The sequence below is a fragment of the Heliconius melpomene genome, chromosome 15 (genome assembly GCF_056956725.1).
Source record: "Heliconius melpomene rosina isolate 202511_hmr_F chromosome 15, ASM5695672v1, whole genome shotgun sequence".
In the NCBI taxonomy this organism is placed as follows: Eukaryota; Metazoa; Arthropoda; class Insecta; order Lepidoptera; family Nymphalidae; genus Heliconius; species Heliconius melpomene.
Window position 1 is genome coordinate 1431174 of NC_140403.1, and position 23290 is coordinate 1454463.

The 23290-nt window shown below is 31.3% G+C and overlaps 2 protein-coding genes across 2 annotated transcripts; both read right to left on the minus strand.

The window, feature by feature from the left end:
* Window positions 1-90: 90 nt before the first annotated feature.
* On the minus strand, window positions 91-15601 carry LOC146531209 (trehalase-like). Its single transcript, XM_085197955.1, has 2 exons — window positions 15445-15601; window positions 91-2646 (listed from the first exon to the last, which is right to left on the minus strand). Exon 2 carries the CDS (start codon window positions 2644-2646, stop codon window positions 868-870), a length of 1779 nt encoding a protein of 592 aa, XP_085054081.1. The 5' UTR covers window positions 15445-15601; the 3' UTR covers window positions 91-867.
* A 5320-nt stretch (window positions 15602-20921) lies between these two features.
* On the minus strand, window positions 20922-23278 carry B9d1 (B9 domain-containing protein 1). Its single transcript, XM_085198434.1, has 3 exons — window positions 22871-23278; window positions 22217-22444; window positions 20922-21048 (listed from the first exon to the last, which is right to left on the minus strand). Exons 1-3 carry the CDS (start codon window positions 23118-23120, stop codon window positions 20957-20959), a joined length of 570 nt encoding a protein of 189 aa, XP_085054560.1. The 5' UTR covers window positions 23121-23278; the 3' UTR covers window positions 20922-20956.
* Between the last annotated feature and the right edge of the window lie 12 nt (window positions 23279-23290).

Consider the following 23290-nt stretch of genomic DNA (forward strand, 5'->3'; position numbering starts at 1 on the left):
GGTCAAGGATGCACCTCAAAGTATAAATTTCTAGGATTTTTTGCATCTCATAGATATACTCGTAAGACAATAAAATAATAAAAACTAATATTATTTTTAACAAAAAATATATTTTTTATAAATTCATTTCATCAGTCAATGTACTGGTATATTAATTTATATTATTGTATTTCAAAAACTATTTATATTACCTAGGTATAATTTGTTCTATGATTGTGACAAACTTCACCTGGGACAGTGTCTATATAATAAATACCATTCGAGGCCAGTCGTAGTCGTCGTATTTAATATTTTTATTCGTTCTAGTAACGAGGGAAAGCGTGATGAGATTCACCACTCAATACGCAATTCCTTCAGAATTCAGCGGAAAATGGAGAACGAAACTTGATGAGAACAGAGAGTCTTAACACTAGGCTCCCAGGTACCCTCTGCTTACCTTGCTATGTGCGGGATACACAAAGAATCTAAAAAATACCTTATATTTAAGACAAATACATATTGCAATATTTAAAATATATTTGATCAAATAAAATATAATAGGTAATTATAGCTAATATACTAGATAAGATACAATTTTAATTTAGTCAAATGTATGATTCTAAGATGGTTAGCTGAAATGTTGTTTTTTTCACTGTGCTATTGTTATGTTATGTTTTACTGTTATAACCAATATGTATATTATATACTAAACTTTTATATGATGGCACTTGTTTAATTATACTTATTACTATGAATTAAAATTTAAAATTTGCAGAGTTAGCAGTTAGCTACGCATATGTCAGACATCTAATTACATATACTATAATAATTCGAAAATACTTTAAATATATTTAGGAAACGCAAATCACTCTATCTAATAATGAATTTCTATTTAATATCATCACTTTTAGAACCACTCTCATCGGATGAAGATTCCTTTTTTCCAGATTTCTGGACATGAGCACCCTCAACTCCAATAACGGAATAATCAGCGTTGTCCTTTGCAGTCATCTTTCTTCCATACTTCGCTAGGAACTCCAATATCACACCATTAGACCAGCCAAATCCTGTCTGAACTGTGTACTCTCCACCACCACCAACACGTCCGGGAACTTCAGCGTCATACTTTTCAAACATTTGCTTATTGGATTCAAAACCAGCGTGACACGACCGCACCCAATTTTGTGCAACATCAAAAGCCATTTGAAGGGATTCTTCAGTTTCCAAAGCCTCTAACGCATTCACTGTAACACTCACTAGAGGTGGCCAGGCATTAGGAAAGTCCCACTGCTCTCCGCTTCTTATTAAAGAAGTAGGGACACCGCCAGGATAGTCTAAGCCGTGAGATTCTTTCAACCAGTTCAAAATTTTAGGAGCATTCTTTTTAATTAACGATTTATCAACTACGCCCATCCATAAAGGTGCTATGTTACTCGGATAAAAGTATTTACGATGTTCCTCGTTTTGTAAGTTCCAGTCGTACCAAATTCCATCATCTTCATTCCATAGCACATCCTTGATTGTGTTTCGCCATTGCTTAGCAAGGTAGGCCCAATGAACCCCCTTTCGTGGCTGGCCGACCAAAGCTTGAAAATATGCCATATTTTGAAGAGCATTTGCAAATATCGCATTTAAATCAACTGGTATAATCTTACTAGCATGAATTGAAGATAAATTACCCTTATTATTTCCGTCATTACCAATAAACCAACGAGATGAAAAGTCCCAACCACTTTCAGCGGCGCTTTTTATGTCTGTATAAAATTCTTGTTTACGTTCAGGGCTGTCGAATATTTGGGCATCCTTATAATCTTCATAATAAGATTCAGGTCTTGGACCTTCACTTGGCGCATAATATCTAAGCAAAGTGTACGCTCTATCATTCACATTGAATGTAATTAATTGAGTATCTAACCAATATTCTAATTCTTCTTCAAGAGCGTTTATATTTTGTTTAAGAAAGTCTATATCTTTCGATTCTCGAACGTATAAAGATACCATAGCCGAAAGAAGAGGTGGTTGACTTCTTTGTTGATAGTACCATCTGCTCCCATTGGGAATATGACCAAGTTTTTTCAACAATTGTATTAAATTTTCAATAACTCCTTTGACAGTGTCTTTCATACCACTAACAAGGAGACCTTCAATAATCCAATATGTATCCCAATAGTATAATTCTTTAAATCGACCTCCAGGGATAATGAAACCGTTATCTACAGGGATTAAGCTGTATTGATCAGGATTTTCAAATAATTTTTTATTTATTCTTCTTCCTAGAGTTGGCCATATGTCGTTTATATCCTTTCCAAAGCTCCTCAAATTTTCATCTCGGATAGTAGCTAGGAAAGGTGGATTCGGGCTGTAATCAACTGGCGTCCAATCTTCTAACTCACTTGATGAATCAAAATAATTGTCCAAAAATTCCTTAATTTGTTCGTTCGTTGGATTTTTATTGGTATTTTTGAGCAACTCATCAAAAGCGGCTATGGTACTATTTTCATCTTTTTTCATATGAAGATCCACAAAGGTTTTAGAATCTGTGAAGATTCTTGACATTTGAACATAGTGCAGCAAATTGCTTTTACAATAGACAGGTCTATTACAGGACAGTGGCAGCTCGTCGGCGTACACAGCCGACAAGAATAGAACCAGCAGGACCGGCTTCATCTGAAAATAAAAATAAAATTCCTTTAATGATCACATCGTAAATGGATTTAGAATGTATTTTGCAATAAAACTTCGAGGTCACTACGATGTGTTAAGAAGGGTTTAATTGTTTAACTAATGAAAATTATCTTTATGGTAATTATAATTAAGATAATAACATAAACTCTGCGTTAAATAATAAAAAAGGTCTAAAACCTTTAATTATATACGACTTTATTAGTATGACCTTTATTTATAATTTTATTTTAAACTGTTTATTTGTTTTTAATTCATTATCTTCTCAGGTTTTATATTAGTTCAGTATTCCAAGTCAGGTTACTTAGTAAAACATTTTTTGGCTAAATGCTGTATCCTGCACGTAGCAGGATACAGTTGACAGAGGGAACGTAGGAACCTAGTGTTAATACACTCCTTTTCCTTTAGGACTCTCTGTCCCCATTTTCCGCCGGACTCTTAAGGCATTGCCTGTTGAGTGTCGGAACTATTAAAGATGAAAGTGAAAAGAAAAGTTTAAAGATGTGCTTTTAAACGTGATAAAGAATAAATAGTTCTACATATCACTTGTATAATAGTTGATGATCAAATGTTTATTTCTCTAAACTAATTGAATTTTAATATATTTGTCATATCCGAGAATGAAGTATCCTTGTAAGAAAACCAACCGAAACGACGTGCTCCATCACGGCCACACTTCCTACTTAGTTAATCTAAATATAAACAAACAGACAAAAAATATTTAGGTTCTATTCAATTGATAAATGGGCATTTATTAATAATAGATTTTCTAATATAGTTACAATTTTATATATGTATAAAATATAAGCACTCCTTGACAGCCTCATTGTACTTTACATAGTTTTTGCAAATAAATAAATAATTATTTAACAGAATTCTACAATACTGAAGAAGAAAACCAGAAATGACAAAATTATTTATCTCGAATTATGATTGTAAATTTATTTAATTTTAATTGAATGAACTGAAAATCTCATTAATCTATCTCTAATATATATTCCTTATATAGCAGGGTAGGCCCCTTATATAGAGGTAACCTAATGTTACCAGAGCGTGAAAATAAAAATAATTCACTACCTCGAGTGGTAATCGAACCCACAACCGACCCGCTTAGAGTCAAACAATTCCTATATAAGTAACGCTCTACAAAGAAGAAGATACAAAACTAGAATCAATTTGCAAATTTCATAATTTTAATGATCCTTGACACAGTCTCTTACCATGCTAAACATGACATGGTGTGACACGAAACTACTATCGCAATAAAATATACTTTACGCATATACTCTACCTTTCTGGAATTATGATATAGATATATGTAATGTTAATTTTAATAATATTTCTTTCTACGAGGAAAACAATATAAAATTTATTCTTTAAAGTTCTAATCGTACATAGAATCTCGTCTAAAAAAAGTTTAAATCTTTAAAAAATATATTTTTATAGACAAAATTAGGTACATCTTAATTACAACGTCTCTTTTGCCCCTCAATTTGCAATAAAAAAGTAAACAGCTTAAAAGTATAAATTGTCTGTTATTTAATTATAAGTTTACTAAATCCTATAAAAAAGCAAAACGATCGTAAAAAATTGTAGTTCCATTAAATTATTTATATTTTATTATTCATTTCATAAAAACATTGAAATCACTGTAATTTTAAAATGTAGGTATATTAGAAATGTATAAAGTGTTTATGCTATACAAAAATAATTAATTAATTTGACTTTAATATATAAAAACTGATTGAAGTCTATAGGTCCAACCTTGACCTTACTATGGCACAGTAAAAAATTTGAACCGAATAAATTGAACCGAATTCAAGTCGTGGGTGCTTACTTATAAAATATAATTTGTATGAAATGCAAAATGTGCTGTTTTTTGTACAAAGTTCACTAACGTATACCAACCAGTTTTTAGATACAGCCTTCAATATTCTTAATTAATTTTAATGAACTAATAACAAAAAATAAACGAACAGAAACTAGTCTACGAAGTTTGTTCCAAAGTTAAAGGTCAATGCTTCTTGCTAAAAAAGAGGAAAAAAATATTTTAAATTAATTCAATTAAAATTAAACATTAGAAATATGCATTTTTAATTTAGTTGTATATATTGGCTTTGGTTCATTGGAAATAGCTAACTGTGGAGATTTTTAATTTAACAAAAAAATAAGCGTGAAAATTTTAAAAATAACCTTTACACAAAAATATCAATTCAAAGTTAAGTTTTTAGGCCTCCAATGGAAAATATTTGCGTATAGAGTAGCGAAAAAATGAAAATATTGAATATTCCACTCCCCGAGCAAGAATCGAACTCCCAATCGACGCGACCGCACCCTTATACAACTATGTACGTACTTAGGTGAGAAACTTGACCTTTTATAATATCACCTAGATCGATGCACGTTCTCCTGTTGTATATGACCTATCATGGATTCCGCAATCATTAATCGTACGCTAATTTGTCAAAACAGAAATTAATACAAAGTATATCTTTTTAGTTTGAAAGTAAATTAAAAAAACATTATAGACGGTTGTGGCTTCGATTCCCACTGAGGATTTAATTATTTTTAATATTTGATTTTCTATTGATATAGCTATATATTTACCCGTGGGACAAAAATCACCTTTGCCATGCACTTGTACCTAATACCGCTTTTAAGAGCAAATTCAAATAAAAACCCAAAAAATTAAGCTATAATTTACTAAATGTATAACCGTACTAAAATAATCAAGCAATTTTCCCTAAATACACAATGAATGATATTAAATAAACATTTGTAGATTTCAAACGGGAGAAGCCGCGTGGAGGCTTCTACGTTTATTATAAAAATAAGTTAGTGACAAAGAAAATAAAAATTTTAAGTGTAAACTTATATGACGCACATCAGAAGTAAGCACCTATTGTTTTGTTATAATCACTCATTGAAGCATCCCGCTCACTAAAAATAAATAAATAACTAGAAATGAAATGTGTGTTTGACTATACAGCTTATTTATTTATTTATTTTCACGCTGTATCCTGCAACTTGGGAACCAAGGTGTTAAGGTGTTAAGGTACTCCGTTCCCCACTTTCCGCCTAATTCTTGACGCATTCTGTGTTGAGTGGCGGATCTAAACGCCACGTTATGCCTCTTTATCAGCGTGAAGGTAAAAAAAAGTTATAATTATTAATTAATTAATAGATATATCATAATTTTCATTATAATGTATCTATTCGTAATGAATTTTTAATATAATATATTCAAAGTTTTCATTGCAATCATTTTATTATATTTCAATGGGACAAATTAGCATAGATATGCCGTTAAGAGATTATAAATATGTAAAAGGATATATTGAGATCCATTCATCATACTTACTTGTAGTTGCTATATTCGTATTTTTAAATTAATTATCTAATGTCTTCATAAATATGTACCTAGTAAGTACGTAGTAGTGTAATGAAATACGATTATACCGATAGAACGAGAGAATATATTCTTTCCTTTTCGAGACGTTAACATATATCGTATAATTATACATATATATGCAAAGCAATGACTTCTGAACGTAGCGGAATTTGAACCTGCGCCCCTTTGTGAACTGTCCAAACGTTACTAGTAAAAAAAAGTATAATTGTGACGATTTTACATATGAATATTGGTAACGATATGTATTTGGAATGTCGGCTAATAAAAGACAACATTTATAATTTTAATATACAAGACAGCTGCTAAGATATTAGTTCAAAAACTTTGTTATAACCATTTCGATAATGTCATGTAATGAAACTAGCCTTATTTCAACGACTAGCCTAGCCTAGGCTTTTTTCTACGACTCCGGGTTTTTCATCTTTGTCTACCTCATGGTTCCTAAGAAAATCCATCGTAATTTGAATCTGCGATCGCCGTCAAAGTAAACTGAGAAAAGTCGTGTTGCCAATATTAAAATTAGTTTATTTATACTTTAATACAAGAGTTTTCCTTATATAGCACGTGCAAGCCTATCATAACAAACTGTAATTATTATTTCATGTATTTGAAAATGAGGAAACTGTTTCTAACAGTGGTAAGACGACAATATTTAATCTTATGTTTTTCTTGAGTATACCATACTCTAAAGAAAAGAAAATAATTATCAACGAATTTTAATATGGTTTTCACGAGAGTAATTTTGAATAGAGGAAGGCTTATAATTATAATAACATAACAAAGTTCCCGAAGCATAACCTGAACTTTGCATATATGCTGATCATCAAAAGTAGTGCCAGAAAAAAATAAAATTGATTATTATTTATTAGTTATCGATACAAAAAATATAAAATAAAATATATCAACTTTTCTACATCCTCATTTTCACTCTCGTCAGTTGTATGGTTGTGTAAATAATTATTTCTTTCGTTATATACAACGTTCTGACAACAAAAAAAACATGGGCGGACATGTAGACCATGCTCACCCCAGAATAATCGGGTGGCTACCCCATTTTTATTTATAAAAAAATTGCTCCGAAAAAAAAACAACGTTTACAAGAACATATAACGTTAAAGCCTAGGCCCCCTCCTCCTTGAAAATAACTCTAAATACCCCCATAACACCCACACAAATGCATAGCTATTAGAAATAATTTACTTTGTTTTTTCTTTAATGGCATGTAATAATTGTATCAATTGTTGGTGGGCCTTATAAATAAATAAATAAATAAATAAATAAATAAATAGCTCAGCTTACGGCTTATAGAGTGCACAAATATTAATATTTTTAACCGACTTCTGTAAGAAAAGGAGGTTATCAATTCAACTGTATTTTTTTTCTTTTTACTTTCGAAACTATAGTCGTCACGTTCATTCGATACAAATTGTTGAAATAATAAATATTATATGTATTAGCTACAATATACAAGAAGATTTTCCATATTTTATTTCGTTTCGTTTCCATATTTTATTTTCCATATATTATTATTTAAACACATCTAATAAGAAGACTAGCATTATTTTTTTTTTCTATATGTACCTACCTACACTTATTTAGAAACACTTCTACCGACAGTTCAATTCCGAATTTTGTACAATTCGCTTTAAATATAGTAGTAGTATTTTTGGGATATTTTTACCATGTGGCTAGTGTTAAGACACTCCGTTACCCACTTTCCGCCCATTCTTTTGTGATATTGCAGGTTGAATGCAACTAAACGCGGCACTCGCGAAATCAAAATTAGTAATTAACTTACTACATAATTATAATAGTTACAATGTTTTGATGGAATAATAAAAAAAACAAATACTGTATAAAACATAATATATGAGAAAAATACCTGAAGACTATGCTATTATAATAATGGTAGTTTCTTGAATATTTTTCATATGCAAATGCCTTTTTAAATACAAAAAGATTTTAAACATAGTCTACTGCACAATTCTTTTACTTGCTGTTTCACTTAATGAGCATAATTGTATAGATATTATGTATTTACTAACTTCTGCCTCCAACTCCGCTTATATATATTAAATTCATATTTATTTTCGTACAAACATTGAAAATAAATTGAGGCCAAGGAGACAGAGGCACAAGCGTGTGACTTAAATGAAGGCAATGCGTGGCGTTAAGTTCCGCCACTCGGGGAAAGTGGGGAACGAAGTGTCGTAACTCTTACCACCCACACCCCGGGTTTCGTCTGCGCACTGTGAAGATAAAAGAGTTAAATTTAAAAAGTATCAAGTATTTGAAGCCGTGCCCCTTGTGAACTATCCAAGAATTCTGACCAGTATAAAAAAGTATTATTGAAAATAATTTATTTTGTAATGAAAAATTAATGAATTATATCTTTTAATGTAATGGCATACTTACAGTGTAATTAATTATTCATAATTATTCAAACGCAAAGCCTTGTTATTGAAAATTGTACTCTCTTATATTATTGACACTGAGGTCGTCATGGCTCAAAGACAGCCGTGGTGTGGAACTATGCCGGTAAAAATTACGGTAGTAGTTTCGAATCCCGATTAGGGTATGATTAACAATATATACTTTTTTTTTCATCGTTGTAGTAACAAGACCAAGCGCATCGCTGAGTTACGCCACTCAACAAGGAATGTCTCGACTATTAGGTGGTATTTGGGAAAGTGTCATAACACTACGTACCATCTGCCTACGCAATTACCTCGCCCTACCACCCAAGTTCCGTCAATCCACACGCAATCCGCCTCTAGCATTTGACGGAAAGGGAAGAACGGAAGTGTCTTTATAGCAACAGAGGTACCCAGGTTCCCTCTATCTACTCCACTATATGCGTGAAGCTAAAAAACACCATGAAAACCGTTTGTTTAACTGTACTCATTGCCCAACAGTTACTTGCTTGTAACCTCGAGGTATTAAAATGAAAGGACGTCGCATATCTAATAATGATTTTCCTCACAATTAAAAGGAGGTTAAATATTTTTTTTCTATGGCTTAGGCTTCCTATTTGTTCGGAGAGTTTAGTTTTACTGATTTAAAAAATATATATTATACACTACTTTTTTTTCCTTTTTAAAAAAATATTGTAATAAAATTACTAGTTTTATCAGATCCTTATTTATATATTCATATGACTATTTATTACAAGTACAAATATATTCAAATTTTCATTTTTCCATACGAAACTGGATCGTAACTAGTTTTTTTTGTAGTATAGGGTTACCTTCGGAATAGTGCCTTCGGGCAACGATACAATCGATCATTTATTTAGACGTTATATAATATCTATAGAAAAAACAATCAAATGTAATATAAATGTAAATCAATTCTGGGACAACCGGAAGAACCTTATTAATTTTGATTCCCTTTTTAGTATCGAAATACATTTTTTTCAGTTTCATATACAGTTTCATATACTGAACTTTTATAAAAAAAATAATATTATTATTATAGTACCATACCTTATAATAAAATTATTTGCAAGTATAGCTTAATTAGTATTGTCGCTACGTGATTATTCTAATGTAAGTATAGACTAGGTTGTTTCCGAGGTCACTTTTCCTTATTTTTTCATACATTATATATCTTTATAATTAATAAGATTTTAATCAAATATTGATGATATTCTAAAAGAAGTGCTTAAGAATACATTTTTTATTATATTATATCAAAATCGGTATACTGGTCTAATAGTAACGGGAAACATTACTATTATGGACATATTTACATACACTTTAAAAACATAACCCTCCTTTAGGGCTTCGCCGCGGTTGGATACAAAGGGAAACAAACACATTTAAAAAACATCATTAGCAGACTAAATAATTTAATTGCTTAGTTAATATAAAAAAACTATTGATTACATTATAAAAAGAAATAAATTATACAATTTAATGAATACTTAACTTTTTACGAAGTGATTGATTGATGAAACAAAAACTGGTAGGTACTTAATTATTTTTTTTATGCAACTACCGTTAAAATACATACATAATTATATCCGGCTGATTGTTGTTACGGAGACTGAACTAAATTTCGCAATTAAACAATAATTGTTATATAATTTTTAATACAAAATTTAAAAACTGAAAGAAAAAACTATTGCGTAATTAATAATGAGTATAATATATGGATCTGAATAATTAATAACTGCAGACCCATAATTCTTGTTTTCGAATGAAAGATCGTGGATTCGATAAGTATAATTCATTCCCACGAGAGGGAATCGAAGCCGCCACCATTGCGTTTGTAGTAGGCAGCGCTGTACCACTTTGCTCCCATAGCTTCAACATAAATAACGGTTCAGCATAAAATGCATATTTTTTTAATTTGATTAATTTAATTTCCGAATTCTGTTGAGGGACGGAACTCAACGCCGCAATTTGCCTCGTTAACAGAGCGAAGAGATAAATATTAAACATTTTATTGCCTCTAGTGGAAATCGTCAAAAACTCCTTGGTCTGATTAAAGAAAAAGACGCTAGCCACGCAACGGCAGGAGCATTGGGCACAAAGTAATTATAACTATATAATTGATCTATCAATGAATTAAAAACTATACATACTGTATTGACAAATTACTTTATTATTGAATATCTATTTTTACTTTCTTGTTTATTATAAGGAAAGATGGCCACGTATATGTTGTTTTTTTTATGGGTTCACGCAATTTTCCGCGCATAGCAGGATAGGCAGAGGGAACCTGGGAAGCTATTGTTAAGACAATCCGTCCCCAACTCTCAAGATATTGCGTGTTGAATGGCAGAACTCAGCGCCGGGCTTCCCCCCGTTACCAAATCGAGGAAATGGAATTAAATATTACATTTCCCCGAATGGGAATAGAACCCACACTTGTCGCGTCATGCACCACGTCTAGCTTCAATATGTTGTTTGATATATTTAAGTGTTTTTATAGTACTTATCTGATGACGTGAGATTATAATAGATAAGATTAACCAGATACTTCACATTCGTTTGAATTGACTACAATAACAATGTAAAAAGAAATGTTATTTTTAATGTACACGTATATTTTTTATTAATATTTTCCAATGTATTATATACAAAAAAAAAAACAGTTTCACACTGTATCCCGCACATAGCGGGTAAACAGAGAGAACCTAGTTTTCGCAGAATTTTCGGGGCATTGCGTGATGAGTGGCGGAATTCGACTCCGGGCTTTTGCCTTGGTGGCAGAGCGAAGAAATGAAAACATTAATAAATAATAATTCATTACCCCGGGTCGGTATCAAACCCACAACCGTCGCGTTAAAGTCACACTTTTGTTCCTCTGCACTACGATGTACACATATATTATGCACTCATATCTTTTAAAAATTTTCATTAGTGGTAAATTATTGAAATTATTGAAATTTGAATTAAAATACATATTTTCGTAGAACATCAAAATTCTAAATTATTCAAAAATATCTACTTATAAGAAATGCTTCGATTTGCAAATTTAACTCAATTGCCACTTATAAGTAGGTGTGAATTACTGAATAAACATAATATAAATTACAATAGTAATTAACGTGACAAGAGACGATTTAAACGCCAACTAAAATTGCATTTTGACATGCAGCTTGTTTACACGAGATGCAAAAAATAGGAATACTTTGATAGCCTCCATAATGTATCTTACTAAAACAGTAGTATGAAATGAGCATTGCAGTGGGAACCTAGTGTCAAAACACTCCGTTCCCAAATTCCCGCCAAGTTTTGGATACGTTACGTATTGAGTAGTGGAGCTCAATAGCGCGCTTTGTCTACCACTATTTGAATATTGGGTTGCAAGACTATTCTTGCATGTCAGGTCGGAGAAAGAATATATTAGATTCCTTTAAGTAAGGATTGCATCTACAAACATCGTTAGTCAAACAACACTAGTAAATAAATCGGTTAAGTGTAAGTCGAACTCGCCTATCGAGGCCTTCGTACTATTTTCAGGACAAAAAAACGCAAAGTTAAAGTTATAAAAGTTTACAAACTTTACGGGGAAAAAAGCCATAAGCTTTTGAGTTACTTACGTGTATTTTTAGAGTTCCGCGCCTCAAATTCTAGTAAATACATTCGAAAAACCCGAAATACAAGTCAAAATAATTATAATTATTATCAATGCACCTCTTTCTACAATACTAAGGAAATTCCACAGAGTTACGCCTTTAACGTTACTGCGAATGATATTTATAATTTCATTTTAATGATATATTCTGAGTATTTCGTTGATAAAGTTGTTTATATCATTATATTTAAACAGGTGTAAGGCATGTTGACGACTGTAGTGAAATTAATGTAATATATACTACTAATAGGTACACAGGGACGTAAGTTAGCGTTTAACTCTTATTAAACATTTTAATTTAATTTATTATTTATTCTTTTTTAACAAATTTTTGTCATTGCCATCTTTTTACTGTGTATAAACTCGTTTTTTTATATAACACTTCTAACATGCATAATATTTATCCCAAAAATCCCGGAGAAATCCCGGAGAATGAAGAACAGTAAATTTCTATTTACCCCATATATGTTCATACTGATATAAATTTAAAAATTGTAATTAATAATATACTATGTAAAAGAAAACTTGTTAAATTAATATTAATTATTGTCATATACATATTTAATTAGTGAATAAGGCTTTTATTTATATTTAATAATACCTTAATGTTATTCACCTGAATAGTATTACAAAACGAGAATGAGAGAATGTATGCAGTGTACATACATATTATATCTTAGTAATAGTGCTTGGGAGGTAGTCAACAGATTAATTAAATTGATCTAGATTCTAAAATATTTAAAGAATTTTAAAACTTTTTATTTAGTATTAGTAGTTTAGTATATAAAAAAGATAAAGTCCGACCTTTCAAAGGTAAAGTAGGCTTTTTATTTTCGTAGTAGAGAAATAATACAAAAAAATAGTCGACTATATCATTAATATAAAATGCAAACAAGCCTTGATCAGTTTTGGCGATATCAGGACGAGTTTTTATAGTTGCCAAGCGAATTAGATACCTGATGTAGATTATAATATGAGGCCAACGTTTAGAGAAGTTTGACAAAACATAACAATACAATTTAATTTAAATGGGTTAAGCAGTTTCTGAGATTGGCGTACATAAACGCACAGACAAACAAACAAAACAAAAAGTTGTTTGGGGTTCTATCACATTGATAAATGCCTCCAACATAAGTTTTTCTCATATTAAATTCTCCATGTACAGACACCGATCCTTTACATTTTTATTCTATATATAGATAAACAATGTAACTAGTTAGTATTTTACTCAATCTTTTAACTCATCCTTGAATGGATAGCCGCGTTTGCCAAATCACCGATTTCGAAACATTGTTGCTCGATAAAGTGATACAATCGTCCAGCTCTCGCTATCATTGATTATTGTATTTATTTATATAGATTCACTCTGTATCCCGCATATAGCAGGGTGGGCAGAGGGAACCTGGACACCTAATGTTAAAACACCCCCGTTCTCACTCCCGTTGACCACTTTCCTCCGAATTCTTGAGGTTTTACGTTTTGAGAGACAAAACTCAACTCCCCTATTTTTTATTTCCTCATGACTGGGAGTCGAACCCCCAATCTGTCGCGATCCCTGCTTTACGATTGGCGTCATTATTATATTTATATAAACTCTTATATAAATAATAATAAAACGGACCATTCATTTTAAAAAAAGGTGCAATATTATATAATAATTGAACTACTTGATTAAGAAGTAATTCGGCAGAAATTGGGGAACGGAGTGTCTTAACACTAGGTTCCCTCTGCTGTGTGCGGGATACAGCGTGAAGCAATTTTTTTTTTTTATGAAATATTTTTCTGTATTCCAGCGACACAGGATTTAACTGTAATCGCGAGGGCTATGGATCGAATTTATTCGGAGGAATGAATTATTGTCTTAGGGTGGGTGGTGGTATTCCGGAATTGGGATTGGGATTGGGGTCATTTTGTTATCCGTATGTCAAGAGCGGTCGTATTGAAGTGTATGAAATTCGGCGACTTATAGTTTTTGATAAAGGAAAATAAGAAAAACATACATTATTATCTACATGTAAATTTAAGATATGTAAATACAACTAAAGTGAAAACATGAAGTAATAGTTTTCAAAGCTTGGTTTTCCTTGATAATATTAATCTGAGTATTTCCCTGTCTTCTATATTTCGCAGAATTACCTCCATAAAAGGAACGCTCTAAAATACTGGATCATTAAAAGTTTAATTGCTCCTGATATAGATATGCTAATTGCTAAATAATAAATTAATTTATATTCATATATATGCATGTACTTATATACAAATATATTGTGTACATACTTGCAGAAACATGACATAAATTCAAATCGTTAAGAACCTACATAAAAATATTCAGAAATTAATCTATTTCTAGAAATAAAAAAAGTAAACAGTTCCGTAATTCAAAGTTAAGAAGAAATGACAAGTAATGAGCATGAAAGTAATTCAGATGAGTAAATAAATAATTGTGTAGGTAGTTCAAGCGGGCGAAGCAAGAATATTTGTATAGTCACTAAAAAACTGTTCACATTATGAAAGGTCACTTACTTAATGGTACATATATTTAAAAAGAGATTTATCAAAATCTAGCTTAAAACAGACTTCTACAATTTGAAACAGCCTTATTAAAATTTTTAGTTAGTTTACTTTTATGAATATATACATAATCGATAATAATGTTATATACATATTGATAAAAGTACCAAGATTATTATAATTCAAAAATATAAACAACTTTTGTATTTATGTAATTATTTTTACCAAGTTAAAACTCATTGTCAAATAAATAAATACGTGTGTTATGTCTAACTGAAGACGCGCTTACTTTGGGTTCGATTTCCACTCGGGAATCCCCACAAGCAAAGAAAAGGAAAAGATAAGTAAAAAATGCATATATTAAAACTGTAAACTTAATTAAAATGCAGATACTTATATATATCATTATCAATAATTGGCAAAAACGTTCGAAATTGAGGCCTAATTAGGCTCTATATCAAATTAATTAGCATTAAAAATCCTTGATGTTATTTACAATTACTATATGTAAATGAAGTGTAATTGGTAAAAAGATAATAAATATTTTTAAATATTTGCAATATAAATACACTTGCTTATATAACATTGTTTTTTTTTTACTTAAAAAATACCAAAATTAAAAAATATAAACCAAAAAAATAACATTATCTTGACTTTTAAAATGTAGATGAAAATTGTAAAAAAAATCTTATATGAAACCTTATTCACGTGTCCTTTGAAAATAATATAATTTATATTTAATCATGTAAATAATAAATGAACAAAAAAAATACCTTATTTTTGATGATTTCACAGCACAACAAAATCGATGTATTATTAAATATATTTAAATAATATTACATTTCGGGACGTGCGTCTCATATGACGGTTCGGATTCGACTGCTTGTATATTTGATAATTGCGCTTGCGCAGGTTACGTTTCAATGATAACCGAGCTTTAACAGATAGCTTTATAAAGTAGTCTTAACTAATATTGGCATCTGGATTTACTCATTTACTCTTTACTAATAATGTTTTATGTACTCTACTATTGTTTTGTCACTTTTTATTAGTTATTGTTTAACTTATAAACTCTTATGTTAAAGATGTATGATTCGTTAACTAGTGTACCTACTTAAGGTTATTTCCCCTTTTTTTAATATGCTATTAAATAAATCAAATAAAATGAATAATATATTCAAATAGATGTCAGTATAATAAATTGTACTCGTTGAAAAGATGAATAAGTCATAATATTTTTTTTCTGAAAAACATATACTTAAATAACAATTATAGAACAATGCTGGAGACTTTGAAATTGATTTAATTTTAAAGTACTTAAAGTATCTACTCTTAGGAATAACACTTTAAAGATATTGAACAAATCTAGGTAAACAAATCATACTTCTTATAAATGAATATACAATAGTTCTAACTAAAAAAATCATCTATTAATTTCAATGAGATATCCCAAGGCATATTGGCATGTAATGTAATCTCACGTAATTAGTATTATAGGGGTGGTGAGGCGTATCAAGAGGAAAAGATATACAGTTATCCTTCGTTTGCCTCTATTTTGCGGAAAAAAGATTTTCATTTTTTTTTATGTATTTCACATATATAGCAATGCAGGCAGAAACAGCCTGATGTTAAGACAATCTGTACCTACCGGGATTTTCTTAAATAAGAAGATTTAAAGAGCACAGGTCTTTACCGGTCTTTTTAACCGACTTCTGTAAGAAAAGGAGGTTATCAATTCGACTGTATTTTTTTTTTTTGTGAACCGATTTTGATAAAAAAAATTTTATTTGAAAGGTATAGCTTCCCGAATGGTCCCATTTTTTTTGGTCCATGTCTGACAATGGTATCCATGACAAAATCACATAAGTCTTAAATTTGCATTAGGCATGTGCGCGACTAATAGCCGAATAACTCAATGTTGCGCTAACCGATTTTGATGATTCTTTTTTTATTTGAAAGAATACACTTCAAGGATAATTTGGTGAAAGTTTGGTTAGGTTTCGATTATGGAATCCGGAGAAAATTGAGAAAGTTTGCTTTTTTTGGTAAAAAATTTATTATACTGTAATAGTTACAAGTAAAAACTTTTTAAATTGATGTCAGAAGTGAGATTCCTGATGGTTGCATTTCTTTTCCACCAACCTCAAAAAAATGGATGTTCTCATTTTCAACCAACTTCAAAGAAGGGAGATTCCCAATTCGCCCGAATACTTTTTATGTATGTTCTTGTTAATATACCAAAATGTAACTTTGCACAAAAATAATACCTAATTAAATGAAGTTTTACATAGAACAACCACAACCACTCGTTGAGAACCACTACCACCACCATCACCACTCGTTTAAGAAGCATCATTTTAAGATCTACCCATTACTTAAAATCATAAAATAAATTAATTTTTAACAAAAAGAAAACCGACTTCTAAAAGCGAACTAAAAAGTGAAAAATAATTTTACAAAGATTTTATAATTTTGAAGTCGGTGCCAAGTAAAACAAACAGGCTTAGTCATTAGATATTGTATTAAAGGTGTTGTAGCAGTAGTTTGACATCGATTTTAAAATTATAAAATCTTTGTAAAATTATTTTTCACTTTTTAGTTCGTTGTTAGAAGTCCGTTTTTCTTTTTGTTAAAAATTAATTTATTTACCTAACGACATGACGATGAAGGTGCGGTTCCATAAACATAGAAAATAGTCATTTTTATAAATATGGTGCAATATTCTGCAGTAAAATGGAGTACGATACAGTTACTTAGGTATTTATAGTTCTTTTTATTTACCTTACATTTTGCTATATCCTAAGGTGACGTGTGCAATTTTATCTTTTATCCTCTTGCCCATACTTAACGGGTGACCTATCAATCTTTTGGTATTCATCGATCTTATTCTTTCTCTATCATTTAAGATAATTTTAAGATTTTCATTAAAAGTAGATATAAATAAAAACAGAAATCAGCTTTACGCTCCAGCATACAGCAGGGTAGCCAGAGGTAACGTAGTGTTAAAACGCACTGTTCCCCACATTTTTTTTTAGGTATTCCGTGTTTCAACACTAGGCTCTCTTTGCCTACCCTTTCTCTCTGCCACATGCCGGATACAAACTGAAACGTAATCTGCACACGCATGTTATAGGTGTGTTCGACACACCCATGTTTCATCATAAACCACAGACGAGGTAAACCCGTTTTCCCCCAACGCAGGTCCATAGGTGTGTCAGCTACGTATTACTCGGTACTTGATACCTACTGGTTACGTGTGCCGACTGCTGACTACTGTTATCTTCTTCCTCTTGGCATTAGTCCCGGCTATTGCCAGGGCCTTCCTTTACTGAGTACTGTTATATACAGATATAATTAAGTGTATAGATTAATATAATTATGTACCTACTTCGTTTTAAAAAAACCGTGTATATACATTTAATATACTTCATCATCATCATCATCAACAGCCATCTTTTGTCCACTGTTGGTCATAGGCCTTCCCTAATTCTCGCCACCACACTCGATCCTCAGCTTTTCGGACCCATCCGCTTCCCGCCAACCTCTTTATGTCATCGGCCCATCTGGCAGGGGCCGATGACATAAAGAGATAATAATATACTTATCAAAAACTAATTTACGCACAAAAAAAAAAATTATTAACTATTTAGGTTAATCAGTGAATGATCAGAAAATGATGAGAAAATTAAAATAATCAGTCAATCTTTTTTTCTTCAACAAGTTTATAGTTTTAAATAAATCTTCGCGGCGTTGAATTCCGTCACTCAACACACAAAGGGGTAAGTGGGAAACGGAAGTCTCTTAATGGGAATGGCGTGTCTTAACACAAGGTTCCCAGGTTCCCTGCATACACTGCTATCTGCAAGATACAGTGTGAAGCTAAAAAAAATCTAAAAAGAAAGATGAAACAACATATGAGGTCATCCTGACGCAGTCAACGTGTCTGACTGCATGTAAACATTGTGGATTCGTATACCGCTGTGGGAGTGTTTATATTTGAAAAAGCGTAATTACCTCTAAAATGAGGTATTCTGTTGTTCTGAATTTTTGATTGGACCAAGTGAATTTCTTTACCTACTTATAAAGGTCATTCTAAACATATAAAAACTGTAGAATGAATTTATAAGTAGCTACCTAACTCTTTCGCATCATCTGCTACTCCTGCGCAGTAACTGGCTTCACTTGAACATGAATATCTAAATAGTTTCTTCTACTAGACACTAAAAATATAATATGGAGCTAATTAAAATACAGAAAGAAAACAAGCCCTTGAAGTAAAGTATAAGCGTAATGGAGGACCAATTAAAATAACATTTAGTTCAATGTCACACTATCTATGCATGCCAGATACAATGTCTTTTCAAAGGAAAACCTCCGTAAAAAATATTCAGGCGTCAAAGAAACAAGCATTGCATAAATTTGTTTGATATGAAAAATTTCCCGTTTGCCATTCATTTAAATGTATTTATAAATATATACAAATATATGTTAAAAAATATCGACGGCTGACGCAGTTGTAGGTTCGTATTTATAAATCGGTCTTAAGTCTCAACTCTGAAATTGATCTTGAGAGCGATTTTGAGATACCGTTGTAATAATCTGTTAAGATCGAAACTTAAGTCCGTATTTGTAAGTCTCTCTAAATTCTGCCGCACCGTTGGGCCCCAGGGCCACGATTGGCCTCAAGAAAGAAAATCGATACGTTTTCTCCAGAAAACAATAATAAAACTTGCTTAAAAAGTCTCTAAATAAAAACAAATTACAAAAAAAAAAAAAAAAATATTATTTGAATATATTACCACAAACATATATTCAAAGTAAATGTCAAGGTTGAAACTTAAAAGGATTTTCAGTTTACGTACAACGTTTTTGTGTAAAATCGATACGACAACAACCTATTTAAAACAGAAAACGTGTGATTATATTTCAACTAATCTATATATATAAAATCGAAAGGTCACTCACTCATCACGAAATCTCAGAAACTACAAGTGCTAGGAATCTCAAATTTTGCATAGGAGTTACTTATAGGACGTAGGTGCTCGCTAAGACGGGAATTTGCAATATTCGACTTCTAAGGGGTTGTTTTTGGGGTCGAAAATTTGTATGAAACTTCGTTACTACAAATGCTAGGAGTCTCAAATTTTGCATAGACGTCACTAGGACGTAGTCATGGAGACAGAAATTAATAATAACATAGTTGACACGGGTGAAATCGCGAGCGGTCCGCTAGTATAATATAATTATATACATATTTGCATATCTTCGTATATTTTTAAATTACCTTCTTTATACTTACTACCTTCATTATTTTAATGACAATAATTATAAATACCTTAAAGAAAGGATAGGGGTCTGTATGATTATATAGGTACATACAAAGAATAGTTATAAACATTAATAAATAGAGGTCACGGCAACGGTTCTGGGTTCGATCGATTTTAATATCTTCGCTCTAGTGTCTAGGAAAAGCGCGGCGTTTAGTTCCGCCACTTAACACGCAATGCCTCGAAAAATTTTGCGGAAAGTGGGGAACGAAGTATCTTAAAACTAGGTTCCCTCTGCCTGTGTGCGGGATACAGCGTGAAGCTAAAAAAATACTAATAAATAATGTACCTATCTATGTTCTTAATTAATTTTTATTTATTATTCACATTTAAAAGTTATCAATCAATTAATGTTTTAGAATTGGAAAGTGATATTCCTGAATACTCGTTACGGAGAAAGCGTAAAACTAATAATTATAATTTGTTACAAAAACAAATCGACTTTATGAATTTTAACCGGTTCCCATTATAAAAACTTTACAAAAGCTTGATCAAACTAACCTTGAAGTGTATTTTTCTAATATAAAAAGAATCATCCAAATCGGTTGGCGGGATATTTAGTTATTCGTCCATTTGTCGCGCACATGTGCAAATCTAAGACTAGTGTTTTCTCAAGGATACCATTGTCAGCAATAAACCAATAGGATTCAAATAGGACCACGCGAGAGGCACTAACTTTTAAATAAAAACAGCATCATCAAAATCGCTTCACCCAGTCAAAAGTTGTAACAAACATAAAAAAAGTCGAATTGATTAACTCGATAGAAGAGAGGGACTCTTCTTCCTTTTACTGATGTCGATTAAAAAAATTATGTTAGTCAACTTCTGTCCTTTGTAAAAAAAAATAACTTTTCTTCTTATTAGACGTGGTATAATTAATAAAAGAAGACGTTTAAAAGTAACAATTATTTATTATATGTATAGTATAGATAAGTAATAGTACGTACTTAAAATTAATTTATGGCTGATTATCATAACCAAGTTTTCGAAGATCTTTTGAAACCATTGTCATTTTCAATTTAACACTCCCATAAGACTCCGTCCTAAGCACTGTAAGAAAAAAAATATATTTTTGAAAATATTATATATCTATACAGTAAATCAGGTACTATAACAGAATTAGAGGTCCTCATGGCACAATGGGATAGCGAGTGCTTAAATATGGTGGTTGTGAGTTCGATTTCTACTCGGAGGATTGAATAATGATTACTTTTTCTCTCTAGTGTCTCAGATTCGGGCGGAGACTGAAGAATAGAGTATAGTATAACAACAAGTCTCTGTTTTCTTCACTTTATGTTTATTTCCAAATCATTAATTGATTGGTGTTATATTTAGATAGGTATATAAGATCTAATCCTGTATTTAACATGACAACATTAATTATTATAAATATCATATTTTCCCGTTTAACAATGTATACAGACATTACCCAAGAAGCAGAATAGAACATATTACAATATTTATTGAGGTAAATTTAAATATATTATTTATTGGACAAGTTTGTTCCTATATTACATGACTAACTTTGATTTTACCTATTCTAATAAATTTCAGGAAAATAAAACTTAACGCCAGAGAATTAAGAATTGAGAATTAAAATAAATTATTTATACCTATATGTATACTTTATAATTACGAAATAAAATAATTTAATATCGGAAAAAGATGATTAAAGTGAGATTTAGCCTTCGTCTTATGATATCTACCAAGTAGGTACTACTATGGTCTTTATTTTTATTATGTAATTATAATTAGTTTTATAACTGTAACTTTTCAATTAATGTTGCTGCTGCTGCTCTTTATTTATGGCGTTCCGAGCGTGCCAATTCAGCACTAATCACTTCGCCAGTGTCACGTTGAATGTAAAACACACAAAGGAGAATGTACGGTGAAAAAAACAATATAACGCAATAGGAGAATGCACTTCAATTAATGTGTTATATGATTATGTTCAAGGCATGTTCAACAAATCTCGCCGGAAGTTTTTAAAAACCGGAACCCACCGCCACCGTTGCGCTTTATCTTGTTTAATGACAATTCAATCCAGTGCCGACGTGATTACAGCCTCACACTTTTTCACGATGGCCTCAACATCATTCAAAAAATAAAAGACAGAGTGACTTTGTCTAATTACTTCGAACCTTGAACTGTGAAACATATGTAAAAATAATAAAATTTATAGAAAAAACTATTAGCATTTGCTTTCTTCTCAACTCACGGTAATTCTCCTTTCCGTTCGCCAACATTCTAGGGTCTACCAGCTCTGGATGCCTGCCAGTGAACCAGGCGAACCACTCTCCCAACAACGTAGCCGATCTCGGCCTTAAGAGAGGAGATGACAACTCTTGAGTACCAGTAGTGGGTGGTAAGAGAAACAATGCGTATCCCCGTAGAGTATCTCCAGATAAGAAATTTTTGGCACGCACTGTTATTACTAGCTGAGGCCCTATGAAAAGTTTTAGGGGTATTTCAAAGTAAATATTATAGTTTTATGCTGTGATAAAAAGAAAATTTGATATAAGAAAAATAGATACATGACTAGGTACGAGTACAAGCGTGCGAATTTAATCGCGATTGGTAATGGGTTCGATCCCCACTCGAGGAAATTAAATATGTAATATTTTCATTTCCTCGCTCTGGTAACGAGGCAAAGCGCGGCGTTAAGTTCCGCAATGCCTCCAGAATTCGGTAAAAAGGGTGGAACGGAACGAACAGTGTTTTACCACTAGGTTCGCAGGTTCCCTCTGCCTATACTGCTATATACGGGATACAGCATCAATCTAAAAATATCTTACGACTCTACACTTCTTAAATATTTATTATCAATACAATGTTACTAATATCTTTTTATAAATACGTATAATGTACATACATCCAAAAACGTTCGTGCTCCCAAATAACATTTCTACAGGCATGTTAAATATAACCTTTTCCGGGTCCATTCCGGACTTTGCTATTTGACTTATTCCTGAGTTTAACCCAGAAATAGGATCCCAATCGAGACCCCATACTATTTCATATTGTAAATACAACTGTTCGTCAAATACTCCTGCAGGAAATCTTACATATTCTATTTGGCCGGTAAAAGAAACTAAAAATTTTGTTACTCCAGATTCTCGCATTTTTTTCTATTTATTTTATATTTCTTAAGAAATGTACATTATTTTATTTAAAAAATCACTTAATAAACTCGTTGGTTAGAAACAAACAGAAATAAATGTATATTATTTTATTTCAAATCACTAAATTTCTCTGAATAAATATGTAGGTGTGCTTTATATTACATTCATCG

Excerpts from the sequence above, each read along its gene's own strand:
- LOC146531209 (XM_085197955.1), bottom strand. The coding sequence starts at position 2,646 with ATGAAGCCGGTCCTGCTGGTTCTATTCTTGTCGGCTGTGTACGCCGAC.
- B9d1 (XM_085198434.1), bottom strand. The coding sequence starts at position 23,120 with ATGCGAGAATCTGGAGTAACAAAATTTTTAGTTTCTTTTACCGGCCAA. Across the intron at positions 22,445-22,870 it reads GAGCACGAACGTTTTTGGAT|GGCCTCAGCTAGTAATAACA; the intron begins GTATGTACATTA and ends AACTTTTCATAG. Across the intron at positions 21,049-22,216 it reads GAACGGAAAGGAGAATTACC|TGCTTAGGACGGAGTCTTAT; the intron begins GTGAGTTGAGAA and ends TTTTTCTTACAG.